This window comes from Cyclopterus lumpus, chromosome 15 (assembly GCF_009769545.1).
Source record: "Cyclopterus lumpus isolate fCycLum1 chromosome 15, fCycLum1.pri, whole genome shotgun sequence".
In the NCBI taxonomy this organism is placed as follows: Eukaryota; Metazoa; Chordata; class Actinopteri; order Perciformes; family Cyclopteridae; genus Cyclopterus; species Cyclopterus lumpus.
Genome location: NC_046980.1, coordinates 22,775,862 through 22,796,401, shown reverse-complemented (window position 1 = coordinate 22,796,401; position 20,540 = coordinate 22,775,862). Strand labels below are relative to the sequence as shown.

The 20,540-nt window shown below is 38.7% G+C and overlaps 3 protein-coding genes across 3 annotated transcripts in view; 2 read left to right on the top strand and 1 right to left on the bottom strand.

The window, feature by feature from the left end:
• rasgrp3 (RAS guanyl releasing protein 3 (calcium and DAG-regulated)) overlaps positions 1-20,540 on the bottom strand; it is an 81,983-nt gene that overhangs the window by 37,293 nt on the left and 24,150 nt on the right. Inside the window, exon 3 of the mRNA XM_034552011.1 lies at positions 20,099-20,224. The gene's annotated coding sequence lies outside the window, so the exon portion shown is untranslated. The remainder of the gene's footprint in view (positions 1-20,098; positions 20,225-20,540) is intronic.
• On the top strand, positions 5,365-7,859 carry LOC117744336 (serine/threonine-protein kinase pim-2-like). The gene is made up of 7 exons (XM_034552536.1): positions 5,365-5,974; positions 6,504-6,598; positions 6,684-6,731; positions 6,849-7,070; positions 7,155-7,332; positions 7,445-7,618; positions 7,768-7,859. Exons 1-7 carry the CDS (start codon positions 5,365-5,367, stop codon positions 7,857-7,859), a joined length of 1,419 nt encoding a protein of 472 aa, XP_034408427.1.
• On the top strand, positions 12,079-15,661 carry LOC117744335 (serine/threonine-protein kinase pim-2-like). The gene is made up of 8 exons (XM_034552535.1): positions 12,079-12,133; positions 13,006-13,776; positions 14,306-14,415; positions 14,486-14,533; positions 14,651-14,872; positions 14,957-15,134; positions 15,247-15,420; positions 15,570-15,661. Exons 1-8 carry the CDS (start codon positions 12,079-12,081, stop codon positions 15,659-15,661), a joined length of 1,650 nt encoding a protein of 549 aa, XP_034408426.1.

The following is a 20,540-nucleotide window of genomic DNA, read 5'->3' as shown; positions in this document are numbered from 1 at the left end:
TGCTATTTTAATTCACTGTTACAATGTTGATGTTATTTTAATTCACTGTTACAATGTTGATGCTATTTTAATTCACTGTTACAATGTTGATGCTATTTTAATTCACTGTTACAATGTTGATGCTATTTTAATTCACTGTTACAATGTTGATGCTATTTTAATTCACTGTTACAATGTTGATGTTATTTTTAATTCACTGTTACAATGTTGATGCTATTTTAATTCACTGTTACAATGTTGATGTTATTTTAATTCACTGTTACAATGTTGATGCTATTTTAATTCACTGTTACAATGTTGATGCTATTTTAATTCACTGTTACAATGTTGATGTTATTTTAATTCACTGTTACAATGTTGATGCTATTTTAATTCACTGTTACAATGTTGATGTTATTTTTAATTCACTGTTACAATGTTGATGCTATTTTAATTCACTGTTACAATGTTGATGTTATTTTAATTCACTGTTACAATGTTGATGCTATTTTAATTCACTGTTACAATGTTGATGCTATTTTAATTCACTGTTACAATGTTGATGTTATTTTAATTCACTGTTAAATGTTGATGCTATTTTAATTCACTGTTACAATGTTGATGTTATTTTAATTCACTGTTAAATGTTGATGCTATTTTAATTCACTGTTACAATGTTGATGCTATTTTAATTCACTGTTACAATGTTGATGCTATTTTAATTCACTGTTACAATGTTGATGTTATTTTAATTCACTGTTACAATGTTGATGCTATTTTAATTCACTGTTACAATGTTAATGCTATTTTAATTCACTGTTACAATGTTGATGCTATTTTAATTCACTGTTACAATGTTGATGTTATTTTTAATTCACTGTTACAATGTTGATGCTATTTTAATTCACTGTTACAATGTTGATGCTATTTTAATTTACTGTTACAATGTTGATGTTATTTTAATTCACTGTTACAATGTTGATGCTATTTTAATTCACTGTTACAATGTTGATGTTATTTTAATTCACTGTTACAATGTTGATGCTATTTTAATTCACTGTTACAATGTTGATGCTATTTTAATTCACTGTTACAATGTTGATGTTATTTTAATTCACTGTTACAATGTTGATGCTATTTTAATTCACTGTTACAATGTTGATGCTATTTTAATTCACTGTTACAATGTTGATGCTATTTCAATTCACTGTTACAATGTTGATGCTATTTTAATTCACTGTTACAATGTTGATGTTATTTTAATTCACTGTTACAATGTTGATGCTATTTTAATTCACTGTTACAATGTTGATGTTATTTTAATTCACTGTTACAATGTTGATGCTATTTTAATTCACTGTTACAATGTTGATGCTATTTTAATTCACTGTTACAATGTTGATGCTATTTTAATTCACTGTTACAATGTTGATGCTATTTTCAAGTGCTCATGATTTCCATTAAGCTGGTCATTCATGATTTTATGATTTATGATTCTTAACATGTACATTGTGAGTTTAGTAATTTTATACAAATGTCCCTTTATTATTTGTCTTGACGATGTAATAAACTGCAACAATTATGTATTGAATGTGTATTCTTGTCTATCATTTATTTGTGGGGAATTAAATGCAAAAGTAGCAGGTTGTATTACCCTTTGCAATTAAACGGTAACATGTTGGCACATTGTATAATGTACAATTACCGTAAACACAGTTATCCAACAAGCGCATACCGTAATCTAGTGTACGGTAAGATACAGTAAAAATAGAATAGAAGGGTCCACACTGCAAGTCAATGACTATTATTTTACGGTGAAATTGTTTAGAGTGTAACCCTCCATGAAGTCACAACAAGTCATTTTCACACTTTGGTTTTTGGACTGGCTGTCAATCAAATCTGATCAAACCACACCCGCAAAGTCCAATAGCCTCTCAGGTTTGGATCGGGCAAGCCGTTCCTCCCTATCACCACTCGTCAGGTTTCCCTGTCATTGCCCACGTGAGCGTTGAAGTCTCCCAGGAGAACTATGGAGTCGGCAGGCGATGCCCTTTGCAGGACGGCTCCCACCGACTCCAAGAAATCTGGATACTCCGGACTCCCGCAGGCGACCCTCTTGTTCTGCAGGGAAAACTCCAACACAGCGGCGCTCAGCCGGAAGCTCGTGAGTATCCCCACTCCCGCCCAACGCCTCTCCCGCTGGGCAACTCCAGAAAAGGACAAAGTCCAAACCTTCTCCAGGAGCTTGGTTCCAGAGGAGTTGAGCCCAACTATATCTAGCTGGTACCACTCTGAGGCAAATTTGTGATTTTGGGCGATACAAAATGAATTGAATTGAATAAACCTAACAACAGATTTACGTTTCAACTTGATTAGTAACTACTTTGGAGGGCATTGACAAATGATGCTGTACTGCTAACTGTAAACTCAGAACAATAAAATCAGAAGGCCTCTAATAGTCGTGGCACGGGAATTGTATGTAGAGTAGGAACGTTGAAAGGAGATGTAACATTAATATTAACTTTCCATAACCTTGATTGTCTGTTTATTCATAGACTTTAAATAAAGATCTTAATGTACAGTTAGTCGGTATATTACGGTCTTACAGTATGACTGTATATTTACATTATATACAATTAGGCTGTATATAAAGTCTCTACATCTTCCGCCGGAAACTAAAAACACATCTTTTCCGACTACACCTTCAATAAAAACAGATTAGCACTTGAATGGCACTTACTTATGGTATTTTTGTAGTGTGGTTGAATGCACTTATTGTAAGTCGCTTTGGATAAAAGCATCAGCTAAATGACATGTAATGTAATGTAATAAAGATATTTATATAAAGTTAGATACAGTTAGAATGTAAGTTCAGGCCCTCCTCTCTTTCTCCTTCTGTTTCATGGATTGTGGAAATCTGGATCGTGGTCCATGCCTACTACTAATTATTCATAATTCATTAAATGTTTATGTAACTGTAATGCACTCATTCTGTACACATGACATCTAATGCTTCTGTCCATCCTCCTTTGTTGCTCTCCTGAAGGGTTCTTCCCTTTTTCCCTGTGAAAGAGTTTTTTCTGTGTTTTTTTTGGGAGTTTTTCCTGATCCGATGTGAGGTCAAAGGTCAGGGATGTCGTATGTGTACAGATTGTAAAGCCCTCTGAGGAGAGTTTGTAATTCAGAGCTATACAAAATAATCTTCAGACCACTCAAAGCACTTAATCACCATTCACACACAGCAGTGGATAAGGTTCCACCTGCCCATCAAGAGTAACTAACATTCATACAACATGGGCACAGCTATTGGGGGTTAAGTGTCACACACATCGGACACATCGATATGGGCCAGCGGAGCCTGGGATCGAACCGCCGATCCTGCGATTGAAAGACGAACCTATGTTACCCACAAATTTGTAATTTGTGATATTGGGCTATACAAAATAAATTTAATTGAATTAATTGTATTTTACCCCTTTTTTAAACAGTTCTTGCCAAAAACATGAATTTGCCTTTCTTTGATGAACTTTGACAGTCCAAAGATACTTTAACTGCCTTAAAAACACAGTTTGGTATTTATACAACAAACAAAATGACATGAAATACAATAGAGATAAGACACAATATCAACAAACATTAAATAATTATGAATTACTCTTTGTAACTTCAAGTCTTTGACAACCCAATCAACACAACGAAAACAAAGATTGACATATTACTCTAAACAAGTTAGACAGAATGCTGAATCATTTCCATATCACACAAACTATGCTCATTTGCATGAACTCTAACCTTTGAACTCTAAAGATTATGACTCTTATTTCTATACGTATCCACTTTTAACTTAATTTTAGAAAACTATTTACATCCTGATTTCTAAATGATTATTTGGGCTTCATCAATAAACACCTTATTGAAGTCATATCTTTGTTTTGAGTGGTCACTTTTTGTGTTTTAGAGGTTTTACAATGACTGAAGTCAATTTAATGTCTTCTGTGAAACCCAACACATTCTGTAATTCACCTTTCTGGCCTTTTGACTTTGACATTGTTATGTTTTATAGGTTTGTTTTGTTACTATGGTTATTTCAGCCTCTATATGTTTGTGATGTCACAAACGGAACCCTGGTCGGAACCCTGGTCTCACTGGGTTCTGAAGTTCTTGTAGTTCCACTGATAACCAGGTTTCCCACTTCCTTCACTCACTCACAACAAGTTAGCAGAGTGAAACACACGTCTTGGATATTTACTGCAAATATTTCTGTTGAGGAACTTTACAAAAACAACATGGATGCGAAGACATTAAAGACTCTTCATCCTTTGGACTCAGAGAAGGATTTAGGTGAGAGAGAACTCTTGTTTAACAGCTGCTTTGCACTGCAAATCACTTTGTCTGTAGTTTTGTGTGTTTTCCTTTAACAAGTTAAGTTGTCACACTCTTTCTGATGACTTTTATGGAAAATAGATAATATATATAGTATACATATCGTATATAGTGGTCATTCACAGTTAATTACAGACAGAGGTAGTAACTTGATCAGCTGCACTGTAGTTGCAAGTACTTGCCCAATGGCTTTTAAGTGTTATGTATATTCATATATGTAAAATGCTATTCTACACATTAGATAACTGCAATGTTATTACTGCTACATTGATACCGAAGCAGTCGCAGCTAAATACTTAATATCTTCAATTGTAATGTGCAAAGTCAATAATAACTACCGTAAATTCCGGCATATAAACCGCTACTTTTTTTCACACGTTTTGAGACTGCGGGTTTTACAACGATGCGGCTAATCTGACCAATCAAATCACCGAGCAGGTCACAGTGGACCAATGAAACGGTTTCGGCAAACTACCTGTAACTCACGGTATTTCTCATGCGAGCAGATCGCATGCAAAGTCAACGCACAAACGCGAACGCGTTGTGATAGACGCGAATGGCGAGTTGCGAAAGGCCACGTTTATGGGATGTCCACAACAAGTATAAAGCAGAACTAGTGGTTATTTCCCCCGTGGTGGACGGAGACAAGTCACGCCCCCCCTTCCTGCGGCTTATAGACAAGTGCGGCTTATTTGTGTACAATTTCTTTTAAAGATTAGCAGGTGCGGCCTATATATATAGGTGCACTCTATAGTCCGAAATTTACGGGTAAAGCTGTCAAATAAATGTATTGGAGTAAAAAGCTAAATATTTAACTGTATTTACATTAATTCATTTGTAGAGCACACCACCAAACCCAGTAACTGCGTGGGGACAGATTGCAGGGGGACGAAGACCAAAAGACCGGCCACCATAAATCGCCCAAAACCACCCAGAAAAAGGCAGCGAAGTGCCGGAGAACCCACTGAAACCAAGCGGACCAAAAGAACGGCCTGCACAGAAATGGAGGTCCCCGAAAAGAAGCCGAGAGTCGGCAGAAACAATGTCGACACCGGCGAACTCATTGAGGTGCCAGTGGAGGGCCTGATGGCCCACGGCACCAAGAGAAAGGCCGGCACTGAAAGGGAGGTCCCCGAAAAGAAGCCGAGAGTCGGCAGAAACAATGTCGACACCGGCAAACTCATTGAGGTGCCAGTGGAGGGCCTGATGGCCCACGGCACCAAGAGAAAGGCCGGCACTGAAAGGGAGGTCCCCGAAAAGAAGCCGAGAGTCGGCAGAAACAATGTCGACACCGGCGAACTCATTGAGGTGCCAGTGGAGGGCCTGATGGCCCACGGCACCAAGAGAAAGGCCGGCACTGAAAGTGCAACACCCGGTAAGAAGAAGAGGGGTGGGACCACCAACTCCAACACCAGTGAACCCACCAAGGTGTCAGTGGAGAGCGCCAGAGAGTCAGAGAAGAAGAAGGTCGGTGCTGAGCGGCCGCCAGAGACAGAGACTCCCAGGAGGACGAGGAAGGGGGTCGACTGTGACCTCTCCAAGAGCTCCAGCAGCCCTTCCACCTCCCAAGAGAACCATGGGAGCAGGTCCACCTCAGTCAAGATATGCAAACGTAAGCTGATCATGTGAAAGAAAATGAGTTGAGTGCATGTGAGCAAATGTACCACTCCTGGCTGGTGCTCGGCCAAAGAGTATTCCGGCACATAACTCGCTGCAAAACTAAAAGATGTAGGGTTTTCTAATACACGTTTTGTACAAATTAAAACCAAAACCAGATCAAAATTAATTCATTGTTGAGCTTCAGAGGTTCTGGTCAAAAGATGTTGCTTCATTTGGGCTGCGCTATAGCAGCTATTTCCCTCTGCTTACAGTCTGCAACTAAGCTAACGTGCTAATGGTGCTGGCTTCATATTTAATGCACAGACACGAGAATGGTTTCCCAAAACGGGAAAATATTCCTTTTGTAATGTAAAGCAAACGTTTAGATTTACACATGAAGAACATTGCAGGCTGTAATATAGAAGAACAGTTTGACTAACCTGAAGGTTAACAAGCTCTGATTTCAACCACAGCGTCTAGCTTTAGTGTCAACAGAGGTTAAGGCCAGATGTTCCTCACAGATGTTGTGTTTGTGTTTGTAGTCAAGTTTGAGGACGCGTACCTGCAGCTTGAACAGCTCGGAGAAGGGAGCTTTGGATCAGTGTATGCTGGGGAAAGAAAAACTGATAATTTACCAGTAAGTATTAGGATCGTATTCTCACATCACACACACAGTGATCACTCCGTGCACTAACCAATGTACTGCTGATTTTGTACTGTAGGTGGCCATCAAACGCATCCTCAAAGTTGATGTGGAGAGTCGACTAATGGTGAGTGACGTCTCAGCACCGACTGTTAACATCATTGTTGAGCTGTTTTGCTTTCTAGTTACAACACAACCACATCTACTCAAACACTCACTTAGTTCTGTATCTTGTTTCCTCCAGGTTTTCAATGGGAGGACACAAAAGGTCCCCATCGAGGCGCTCCTCATGTTGAGAGCAGGAGGCGGACTGACGTCTGTGCGGAAATGTGCCGCCGTGTCATTAATAGACTGGTACGATCTGGACCAGGAGGTTCTCCTGATCATGGAGAGACCAGTTCCCTGTGTGGACCTGTTGACATACCTGGATAACAACAACGGTCCGCTGAGTGAAGACCAGGCCAAGGTACTGAAGCTGGGTGGAGCTTGCTTCTGTGGCGCTGTTTGGTGCTCCCTTCAAGTGTTTACATCGTGTTTCTGTCTCTCTCAGGACATCATGAAGCAGCTGGTGGAAGCAGCCATCCAAATGCTCTCTGATGAAGTCTTCCATCGCGACATTAAGACAGAAAATGTCCTCATTGAAACCGACTCCGATGTCCCTCGAGTGCGAATCATAGATTTCGGATGTGGCTGCTTTGTGAGGAAGAGACCATACTGCAACTACTCTGGTACGCCGTCCGGCTTCTGCTCCATCTGTTGATCTCTGGAGGCACTTTCATTTGAATCGTACCCTCATGCTTTGTTTCTTTCCGTCTCCATCAATGTGTCTGTGTCTTGTAGGAACCTCTGCGTACGCTCCTCCAGAGTTTTATTTGAAGGGGAAATACAAGGCCGGCCCCACCACGGTCTGGCAGCTCGGCGCGCTGCTCTTTGAGCTGCTGGATGGACACAAACAGTTTATCACCTCCGAGTTCCTCCAGAGGAAAATCAGCATCAACAGTGAACTGTCCCAAGGTGAGACGATGCTGCTGTCCATTCAGGATCGGAGTTTTGTGACGATGATAATGTGCAGAGTTCTTTCCTCGTTCCATGTTCCCATCGGTCACTGCAGCCTCCCCCTAACACCTAACATTTGCTTTGCTCTGCCTGCTCTCTCCCCTCAGACTGCCACAATTTGTTGCAGATAAGTTTGGCCATTAACCCGAGGCGTCGTGCCACCCTGCAGCAGATGCAGCTGCACCCCTGGTTTAAGTAAACCGGCACAACCCGCCCCCCAACACATCCGCCACCCCTTTTGCTGGGCCTGATGTGGAATATGATGTCTGCCTGTCTGTCCTTACGGCCGTCTCTCTGTCTGTATTAGATGTTTCAATACATTTACGTTTCTTTTTTTAATTTTAATTCACTGTTACAATGTTGATGCTATTTTAATTCACTGTTACAATGTTGATGCTATTTTAATTCACTGTTACAATGTTGATGTTATTTTTAATTCACTGTTACAATGTTGATGCTATTTTAATTCACTGTTACAATGTTGATGTTATTTTAATTCACTGTTAAATGTTGATGCTATTTTAATTCACTGTTACAATGTTGATGTTATTTTAATTCACTGTTAAATGTTGATGCTATTTTAATTCACTGTTACAATGTTGATGCTATTTTAATTCACTGTTACAATGTTGATGCTATTTTAATTCACTGTTACAATGTTGATGTTATTTTAATTCACTGTTACAATGTTGATGCTATTTTAATTCACTGTTACAATGTTAATGCTATTTTAATTCACTGTTACAATGTTGATGCTATTTTAATTCACTGTTACAATGTTGATGCTATTTTAATTCACTGTTACAATGTTGATGCTATTTTAATTCACTGTTACAATGTTGATGTTATTTTTAATTCACTGTTACAATGTTGATGCTATTTTAATTCACTGTTACAATGTTGATGCTATTTTAATTTACTGTTACAATGTTGATGTTATTTTAATTCACTGTTACAATGTTGATGCTATTTTAATTCACTGTTACAATGTTGATGTTATTTTAATTCACTGTTACAATGTTGATGCTATTTTAATTCACTGTTACAATGTTGATGCTATTTTAATTCACTGTTACAATGTTGATGTTATTTTAATTCACTGTTACAATGTTGATGCTATTTTAATTCACTGTTACAATGTTGATGCTATTTTAATTCACTGTTACAATGTTGATGCTATTTTAATTCACTGTTACAATGTTGATGCTATTTTAATTCACTGTTACAATGTTGATGTTATTTTAATTCACTGTTACAATGTTGATGCTATTTTAATTCACTGTTACAATGTTGATGTTATTTTTAATTCACTGTTACAATGTTGATGCTATTTTAATTCACTGTTACAATGTTGATGTTATTTTAATTCACTGTTACAATGTTGATGCTATTTTAATTCACTGTTACAATGTTGATGCTATTTTAATTCACTGTTAAATGTTGATGCTATTTTAATTCACTGTTACAATGTTGATGCTATTTTAATTCACTGTTACAATGTTGATGCTATTTTAATTCACTGTTACAATGTTGATGCTATTTTAATTCACTGTTACAATGTTGATGCTATTTTCAAGTGCTCATGATTTCCATTAAGCTGGTCATTCATGATTTTATGATTTATGATTCTTAACATGTACATTGTGAGTTTAGTAATTTTATACAAATGTCCCTTTATTATTTGTCTTGACGATGTAATAAACTGCAACAATTATGTATTGAATGTGTATTCTTGTCTATCATTTATTTGTGGGGAATTAAATGCAAAAGTAGCAGGTTGTATTACCCTTTGCAAATAAACGGTAACATGTTGGCACATTGTATAATGTACAATTACCGTAAACACAGTTATCCAACAAGCGCATACCGTAATCTAGTGTACGGTAAGATACAGTAAAAATAGAATAGAAGGGTCCACACTGCAAGTCAATGACTATTATTTTACGGTGAAATTGTTTAGAGTGTAACCCTCCATGAAGTCACAACAAGTCATTTTCACACTTTGGTTTTTGGACTGGCTGTCAATCAAATCTGATCAAACCACACCCGCAAAGTCCAATAGCCTCTCAGGTTTGGATCGGGCAAGCCGTTCCTCCCTATCACCACTCGTCAGGTTTCCCTGTCATTGCCCACGTGAGCGTTGAAGTCTCCCAGGAGAACTATGGAGTCGGCAGGCGATGCCCTTTGCAGGACGGCTCCCACCGACTCCAAGAAATCTGGATACTCCGGACTCCCGCAGGCGACCCTCTTGTTCTGCAGGGAAAACTCCAACACAGCGGCGCTCAGCCGGAAGCTTGTGAGTATCCCCACTCCCGCCCAACGCCTCTCCCGCTGGGCAACTCCAGAAAAGGACAAAGTCCAAACCTTCTCCAGGAGCTTGGTTCCAGAGGAGTTGAGCCCAACTATATCTAGCTGGTACCACTCTGAGGCAAATTTGTGATTTTGGGCGATACAAAATGAATTGAATTGAATAAACCTAACAACAGATTTACGTTTCAACTTGATTAGTAACTACTTTGGAGGGCATTGACAAATGATGCTGTACTGCTAACTGTAAACTCAGAACAATAAAATCAGAAGGCCTCTAATAGTCGTGGCACGGGAATTGTATGTAGAGTAGGAACGTTGAAAGGAGATGTAACATTAATATTAACTTTCCATAACCTTGATTGTCTGTTTATTCATAGACTTTAAATAAAGATCTTAATGTACAGTTAGTCGGTATATTACGGTCTTACAGTATGACTGTATATTTACATTATATACAATTAGGCTGTATATAAAGTCTCTACATCTTCCGCCGGAAACTAAAAACACATCTTTTCCGACTACACCTTCAATAAAAACAGATTAGCACTTGAATGGCACTTACTTATGGTATTTTTGTAGTGTGGTTGAATGCACTTATTGTAAGTCGCTTTGGATAAAAGCATCAGCTAAATGACATGTAATGTAATGTAATAAAGATATTTATATAAAGTTAGATACAGTTAGAATGTAAGTTCAGGCCCTCCTCTCTTTCTCCTTCTGTTTCATGGATTGTGGAAATCTGGATCGTGGTCCATGCCTACTACTAATTATTCATAATTCATTAAATGTTTATGTAACTGTAATGCACTCATTCTGTACACATGACATCTAATGCTTCTGTCCATCCTCCTTTGTTGCTCTCCTGAAGGGTTCTTCCCTTTTTCCCTGTGAAAGAGTTTTTTCTGTGTTTTTTTTGGGAGTTTTTCCTGATCCGATGTGAGGTCAAAGGTCAGGGATGTCGTATGTGTACAGATTGTAAAGCCCTCTGAGGAGAGTTTGTAATTCAGAGCTATACAAAATAATCTTCAGACCACTCAAAGCACTTAATCACCATTCACACACAGCAGTGGATAAGGTTCCACCTGCCCATCAAGAGTAACTAACATTCATACAACATGGGCACAGCTATTGGGGGTTAAGTGTCACACACATCGGACACATCGATATGGGCCAGCGGAGCCTGGGATCGAACCGCCGATCCTGCGATTGAAAGACGAACCTATGTTACCCACAAATTTGTAATTTGTGATATTGGGCTATACAAAATAAATTTAATTGAATTAATTGTATTTTACCCCTTTTTTAAACAGTTCTTGCCAAAAACATGAATTTGCCTTTCTTTGATGAACTTTGACAGTCCAAAGATACTTTAACTGCCTTAAAAACACAGTTTGGTATTTATACAACAAACAAAATGACATGAAATACAATAGAGATAAGACACAATATCAACAAACATTAAATAATTATGAATTACTCTTTGTAACTTCAAGTCTTTGACAACCCAATCAACACAACGAAAACAAAGATTGACATATTACTCTAAACAAGTTAGACAGAATGCTGAATCATTTCCATATCACACAAACTATGCTCATTTGCATGAACTCTAACCTTTGAACTCTAAAGATTATGACTCTTATTTCTATACGTATCCACTTTTAACTTAATTTTAGAAAACTATTTACATCCTGATTTCTAAATGATTATTTGGGCTTCATCAATAAACACCTTATTGAAGTCATATCTTTGTTTTGAGTGGTCACTTTTTGTGTTTTAGAGGTTTTACAATGACTGAAGTCAATTTAATGTCTTCTGTGAAACCCAACACATTCTGTAATTCACCTTTCTGGCCTTTTGACTTTGACATTGTTATGTTTTATAGGTTTGTTTTGTTACTATGGTTATTTCAGCCTCTATATGTTTGTGATGTCACAAACGGAACCCTGGTCGGAACCCTGGTCTCACTGGGTTCTGAAGTTCTTGTAGTTCCACTGATAACCAGGTTTCCCACTTCCTTCACTCACTCACAACAAGTTAGCAGAGTGAAACACACGTCTTGGATATTTACTGCAAATATTTCTGTTGAGGAACTTTACAAAAACAACATGGATGCGAAGACATTAAAGACTCTTCATCCTTTGGACTCAGAGAAGGATTTAGGTGAGAGAGAACTGCTGCTTTGCACTGCAAATCACTTTGTCTGTAGTTTTGTGTGTTTTCCTTTAACAAGTTAAGTTGTCACACTCTTTCTGATGACTTTTATGGAAAATAGATAATATATATAGTATACATATCGTATATAGTGGTCATTCACAGTTAATTACAGACAGAGGTAGTAACTTGATCAGCTGAACTGTAGTTGCAAGTACTTGCCCAATGGCTTTTAAGTGTTATGTATATTCATATATGTAAAATGCTATTCTACACATTAGATAACTGCAATGTTATTACTGCTACATTGATACCGAAGCAGTCGCAGCTAAATACTTTATATCTTCAATTGTAATGTGCAAAGTCAATAATAACTACCGTAAATTCCGGCATATAAACCGCTACTTTTTTTCACACGTTTTGAGACTGCGGGTTTTACAACGATGCGGCTAATCTGACCAATCAAATCACCGAGCAGGTCACAGTGGACCAATGAAACGGTTTCGGCAAACTACCTGTAACTCACGGTATTTCTCATGCGAGCAGATCGCATGCAAAGTCAACGCACAAACGCGAACGCGTTGTGATAGACGCGAATGGCGAGTTGCGAAAGGCCACGTTTATGGGATGTCCACAACAAGTATAAAGCAGAACTAGTGGTTATTTCCCCCGTGGTGGACGGAGACAAGTCACGCCCCCCCTTCCTGCGGCTTATAGACAAGTGCGGCTTATTTGTGTACAATTTCTTTTAAAGATTAGCAGGTGCGGCCTATATATATAGGTGCACTCTATAGTCCGAAATTTACGGGTAAAGCTGTCAAATAAATGTATTGGAGTAAAAAGCTAAATATTTAACTGTATTTACATTAATTCATTTGTAGAGCACACCACCAAACCCAGTAACTGCGTGGGGACAGATTGCAGGGGGACGAAGACCAAAAGACCGGCCACCATAAATCGCCCAAAACCACCCAGAAAAAGGCAGCGAAGTGCCGGAGAACCCACTGAAACCAAGCGGACCAAAAGAACGGCCTGCACAGAAAGGGAGGTCCCCGAAAAGAAGCCGAGAGTCGGCAGAAACAATGTCGACACCGGCGAACTCATTGAGGTGCCAGTGGAGGGCCTGATGGCCCACGGCACCAAGAGAAAGGCCGGCACTGAAAGGGAGGTCCCCGAAAAGAAGCCGAGAGTCGGCAGAAACAATGTCGACACCGGCAAACTCATTGAGGTGCCAGTGGAGGGCCTGATGGCCCACGGCACCAAGAGAAAGGCCGGCACTGAAAGGGAGGTCCCCGAAAAGAAGCCGAGAGTCGGCAGAAACAATGTCGACACCGGCGAACTCATTGAGGTGCCAGTGGAGGGCCTGATGGCCCACGGCACCAAGAGAAAGGCCGGCACTGAAAGTGCAACACCCGGTAAGAAGAAGAGGGGTGGGACCACCAACTCCAACACCAGTGAACCCACCAAGGTGTCAGTGGAGAGCGCCAGAGAGTCAGAGAAGAAGAAGGTCGGTGCTGAGCGGCCGCCAGAGACAGAGACTCCCAGGAGGACGAGGAAGGGGGTCGACTGTGACCTCTCCAAGAGCTCCAGCAGCCCTTCCACCTCCCAAGAGAACCATGGGAGCAGGTCCACCTCAGTCAAGATATGCAAACGTAAGCTGATCATGTGAAAGAAAATGAGTTGAGTGCATGTGAGCAAATGTACCACTCCTGGCTGGTGCTCGGCCAAAGAGTATTCCGGCACATAACTCGCTGCAAAACTAAAAGATGTAGGGTTTTCTAATACACGTTTTGTACAAATTAAAACCAAAACCAGATCAAAATTAATTCATTGTTGAGCTTCAGAGGTTCTGGTCAAAAGATGTTGCTTCATTTGGGCTGCGCTATAGCAGCTATTTCCCTCTGCTTACAGTCTGCAACTAAGCTAACGTGCTAATGGTGCTGGCTTCATATTTAATGCACAGACACGAGAATGGTTTCCCAAAACGGGAAAATATTCCTTTTGTAATGTAAAGCAAACGTTTAGATTTACACATGAAGAACATTGCAGGCTGTAATATAGAAGAACAGTTTGACTAACCTGAAGGTTAACAAGCTCTGATTTCAACCACAGCGTCTAGCTTTAGTGTCAACAGAGGTTAAGGCCAGATGTTCCTCACAGATGTTGTGTTTGTGTTTGTAGTCAAGTTTGAGGACGCGTACCTGCAGCTTGAACAGCTCGGAGAAGGGAGCTTTGGATCAGTGTATGCTGGGGAAAGAAAAACTGATAATTTACCAGTAAGTATTAGGATCGTATTCTCACATCACACACACAGTGATCACTCCGTGCACTAACCAATGTACTGCTGATTTTGTACTGTAGGTGGCCATCAAACGCATCCTCAAAGTTGATGTGGAGAGTCGACTAATGGTGAGTGACGTCTCAGCACCGACTGTTAACATCATTGTTGAGCTGTTTTGCTTTCTAGTTACAACACAACCACATCTACTCAAACACTCACTTAGTTCTGTATCTTGTTTCCTCCAGGTTTTCAATGGGAGGACACAAAAGGTCCCCATCGAGGCGCTCCTCATGTTGAGAGCAGGAGGCGGACTGACGTCTGTGCGGAAATGTGCCGCCGTGTCATTAATAGACTGGTACGATCTGGACCAGGAGGTTCTCCTGATCATGGAGAGACCAGTTCCCTGTGTGGACCTGTTGACATACCTGGATAACAACAACGGTCCGCTGAGTGAAGACCAGGCCAAGGTACTGAAGCTGGGTGGAGCTTGCTTCTGTGGCGCTGTTTGGTGCTCCCTTCAAGTGTTTACATCGTGTTTCTGTCTCTCTCAGGACATCATGAAGCAGCTGGTGGAAGCAGCCATCCAAATGCTCTCTGATGAAGTCTTCCATCGCGACATTAAGACAGAAAATGTCCTCATTGAAACCGACTCCGATGTCCCTCGAGTGCGAATCATAGATTTCGGATGTGGCTGCTTTGTGAGGAAGAGACCATACTGCAACTACTCTGGTACGCCGTCCGGCTTCTGCTCCATCTGTTGATCTCTGGAGGCACTTTCATTTGAATCGTACCCTCATGCTTTGTTTCTTTCCGTCTCCATCAATGTGTCTGTGTCTTGTAGGAACCTCTGCGTACGCTCCTCCAGAGTTTTATTTGAAGGGGAAATACAAGGCCGGCCCCACCACGGTCTGGCAGCTCGGCGCGCTGCTCTTTGAGCTGCTGGATGGACACAAACAGTTTATCACCTCCGAGTTCCTCCAGAGGAAAATCAGCATCAACAGTGAACTGTCCCAAGGTGAGACGATGCTGCTGTCCATTCAGGATCGGAGTTTTGTGACGATGATAATGTGCAGAGTTCTTTCCTCGTTCCATGTTCCCATCGGTCACTGCAGCCTCCCCCTAACACCTAACATTTGCTTTGCTCTGCCTGCTCTCTCCCCTCAGACTGCCACAATTTGTTGCAGATAAGTTTGGCCATTAACCCGAGGCGTCGTGCCACCCTGCAGCAGATGCAGCTGCACCCCTGGTTTAAGTAAACCGGCACAACCCGCCCCCCAACACATCCGCCACCCCTTTTGCTGGGCCTGATGTGGAATATGATGTCTCTGTCTGTATTAGATGTTTCAATACATTTACGTTTCTTTTTTTAATTTTAATTCACTGTTACAATGTTGATGTTATTTTAATTCACTGTTACAATGTTGATGTTATTTTTAATTCACTGTTACAATGTTGATGCTATTTTAATTCACTGTTACAATGTTGATGTTATTTTTAATTCACTGTTAAATGTTGATGCTATTTTAATTCACTGTTACAATGTTGATGTTATTTTAATTCACTGTTAAATGTTGATGCTATTTTAATTCACTGTTACAATGTTGATGCTATTTTAATTAACTGTTACAATGTTGATGTTATTTTTAATTCACTGTTACAATGTTGATGCTATTTTAATTCACTGTTACAATGTTGATGCTATTTTAATTCACTGTTACAATGTTGATGTTATTTTAATTCACTGTTACAATGTTGATGCTATTTTAATTCACTGTTACAATGTTGATGTTATTTTTAATTCACTGTTACAATGTTGATGCTATTTTAATTCACTGTTACAATGTTGATGCTATTTTAATTCACTGTTACAATGTTGATGTTATTTTAATTCACTGTTACAATGTTGATGCTATTTTAATTCACTGTTACAATGTTGATGCTATTTTAATTCACTGTTACAATGTTGATGCTATTTTAATTCACTGTTACAATGTTGATGCTATTTTAATTCACTGTTACAATGTTGATGTTATTTTTAATTCACTGTTACAATGTTGATGCTATTTTAATTCACTGTTACAATGTTGATGCTATTTTAATTCACTGTTACAATGTTGATGTTATTTTTAATTCACTGTTACAATGTTGATGCTATTTTAATTCACTGTTACAATGTTGATGTTATTTTTAATTCACTGTTACAATGTTGATGCTATTTTAATTCACTGTTACAATGTTGATGTTATTTTAATTCACTGTTAAATGTTGATGCTATTTTAATTCACTGTTACAATGTTGATGCTATTTTAATTCACTGTTAAATGTTGATGCTATTTTAATTCACTGTTACAATGTTGATGCTATTTTAATTCACTGTTACAATGTTGATGCTATTTTAATTCACTGTTACAATGTTGATGCTATTTTAATTCACTGTTACAATGTTGATGCTATTTTAATTAACTGTTACAATGTTGATGTTATTTTTAATTCACTGTTACAATGTTGATGTTATTTTAATTCACTGTTACAATGTTGATGCTATTTTAATTAACTGTTACAATGTTGATGTTATTTTTAATTCACTGTTACAATGTTGATGCTATTTTAATTCACTGTTACAATGTTGATGCTATTTTAATTCACTGTTACAATGTTGATGTTATTTTTAATTCACTGTTACAATGTTTATGCTATTTTAATTCACTGTTACAATGTTGATGTTATTTTAATTCACTGTTACAATGTTGATGCTATTTTAACTCACTTTTACAATGTTGATGCTATTTTAATTCACTGTTACAATGTTGATGCTATTTTAATTCACTGTTACAATGTTGATGTTATTTTAATTCACTGTTACAATGTTGATGTTATTTTAATTCACTGTTACAATGTTGATGCTATTTTAATTCACTGTTACAATGTTGATGCTATTTTAATTCACTGTTACAATGTTGATGCTATTTTAATTCACTGTTACAATGTTGATGCTATTTTAATTCACTGTTACAATGTTGATGTTATTTTTAATTCACTGTTACAATGTTGATGCTATTTTAATTCACTGTTACAATGTTGATGCTATTTTAATTCACTGTTACAATGTTGATGCTATTTTAATTCACTGTTACAATGTTGATGTTATTTTAATTCACTGTTACAATGTTGATGTTATTTTTAATTCACTGTTACAATGTTGATGCTATTTTAATTCACTGTTACAATGTTGATGCTATTTTAATTCACTGTTACAATGTTGATGTTATTTTTAATTCACTGTTACAATGTTGATGCTATTTTAATTCACTGTTACAATGTTGATGTTATTTTAATTCACTGTTACAATGTTGATGTTATTTTTAATTCACTGTTACAATGTTGATGCTATTTTAATTCACTGTTACAATGTTGATGTTATTTTTAATTCACTGTTACAATGTTGATGCTATTTTAATTCACTGTTACAATGTTGATGCTATTTTCAAGTGCTCATGATTTCCATTAAGCTGGTCATTCATGATTTTATGATTTATGATTCTTAACATGTACATTGTGAGTTTAGTAATTTTATACAAATGTCCCTTTATTATTTGTCTTGACGATGTAATAAACTGCAACAATTATGTATTGAATGTGTATTCTTGTCTATCATTTATTTGTGGGGAATTAAATGCAAAAGTAGCAGGTTGTATTACCCTTTGCAAATAAACGGTAACATGTTGGCACATTGTATAATGTACAATTACCGTAAACACAGTTATCCAACAAGCGCATACCGTAATCTAGTGTACGGTAAGATACAGTAAAAATAGAATAGAAGGGTCCACACTGCAAGTCAATGACTATTATTTTACGGTGAAATTGTTTAGAGTGTAACCCTCCATGAAGTCACAACAAGTCATTTTCACACTTTGGTTTTTGGACTGGCTGTCAATCAAATCTGATCAAACCACACCCGCAAAGTCCAATAGCCTCTCAGGTTTGGATCGGGCAAGCCGTTCCTCCCTATCACCACTCGTCAGGTTTCCCTGTCATTGCCCACGTGAGCGTTGAAGTCTCCCAGGAGAACTATGGAGTCGGCAGGCGATGCCCTTTGCAGGACGGCTCCCACCGACTCCAAGAAATCTGGATACTCCGGACTCCCGCAGGCGACCCTCTTGTTCTGCAGGGAAAACTCCAACACAGCGGCGCTCAGCCGGAAGCTCGTGAGTATCCCCACTCCCGCCCAACGCCTCTCCCGCTGGGCAACTCCAGAAAAGGACAAAGTCCAAACCTTCTCCAGGAGCTTGGTTCCAGAGGAGTTGAGCCCAACTATATCTAGCTGGTACCACTCTGAGGCAAATTTGTGATTTTGGGCGATACAAAATGAATTGAATTGAATAAACCTAACAACAGATTTACGTTTCAACTTGATTAGTAACTACTTTGGAGGGCATTGACAAATGATGCTGTACTGCTAACTGTAAACTCAGAACAATAAAATCAGAAGGCCTCTAATAGTCGTGGCACGGGAATTGTATGTAGAGTAGGAACGTTGAAAGGAGATGTAACATTAATATTAACTTTCCATAACCTTGATTGTCTGTTTATTCATAGACTTAAAATAAAGATCTTAATGTACAGTTAGTCGGTATATTACGGTCTTACAGTATGACTGTATATTTACATTATATACAATTAGGCTGTATATAAAGTCTCTACATCTTCCGCCGGAAACTAAAAACACATCTTTTCCGACTACACCTTCAATAAAAACAGATTAGCACTTGAATGGCACTTACTTATGGTATTTTTGTAGTGTGGTTGAATGCACTTATTGTAAGTCGCTTTGGATAAAAGCATCAGCTAAATGACATGTAATGTAATGTAATAAAGATATTTATATAAAGTTAGATACAGTTAGAATGTAAGTTCAGGCCCTCCTCTCTTTCTCCTTCTGTTTCATGGATTGTGGAAATCTGGATCGTGGTCCATGCCTACTACTAATTATTCATAATTCATTAAATGTTTATGTAACTGTAATGCACTCATTCTGTACACATGACATCTAATGCTTCTGTCCATCCTCCTTTGTTGCTCTCCTGAAGGGTTCTTCCCTTTTTCCCTGTGAAAGAGTTTTTTCTGTGTTTTTTTTGGGAGTTTTTCCTGATCCGATGTGAGGTCAAAGGTCAGGGATGTCGTATGTGTACAGATTGTAAAGCCCTCTGAGGAGAGTTTGTAATTCAGAGCTATACAAAATAATCTTCAGACCACTCAAAGCACTTAATCACCATTCACACACAGCAGTGGATAAGGTTCCACCTGCCCATCAAGAGTAACTAACATTCATACAACATGGGCACAGCTATTGGGGGTTAAGTGTCACACACATCGGACACATCGATATGGGCCAGCGGAGCCTGGGATCGAACCGCCGATCCTGCGATTGAAAGACGAACCTGCTCACCAGTGAACCGCAGTCGCCCCGACAAGATCAATACTGCTTCTTTTACACTTAACTGTAGCACCACAGCAAGAGAGGCAGTGAGGGACCGACTGCTACGCTATCTTCACTTTGAGATGTATCTTGGTGAGGAATAATGTATCGAATGTATCATTCTAGTAGTACATACCTTCAGCACATTGAAATACAATAACCAGCAGAACTTCATTATTACACTGTGCTAACGTGCATTAGCGGTAGTTCCTACATGGTTTCCGCTGGACGGGATATATCATCAGGAGTTTTCCTGCTAGTTCTGAAGATTTCAGGTACCAGCGATGCATCAGCAGCAGGGTGCGAGGAAGCGGGTTGGCCTTCAGATCCCCATTGTCATCTATGAAGAGAAGTCAATCAAAACATGTCAGCAAATGTGAACTTAACAGGCAGCATGTTACACCATGTTATCTTAAAGATCCAGTGTGAGGTCAAAGGTCAGGGATGTCGCATGTGTACAGATTGTAAAGCCCAAAGAGGCAAATTCGTAATTTGTGATGTTGGGCTATACAAAATAAACTAAATTAAATTGAATTAAAGGATGATTCTGGGGATATTCTATATCGGTTTATTGTCAACAAATCCCATGAAAAAGCCCAATCAGCAATACATTGATGACTCTAAGTATGATATACACATCAAAACACATCATAATC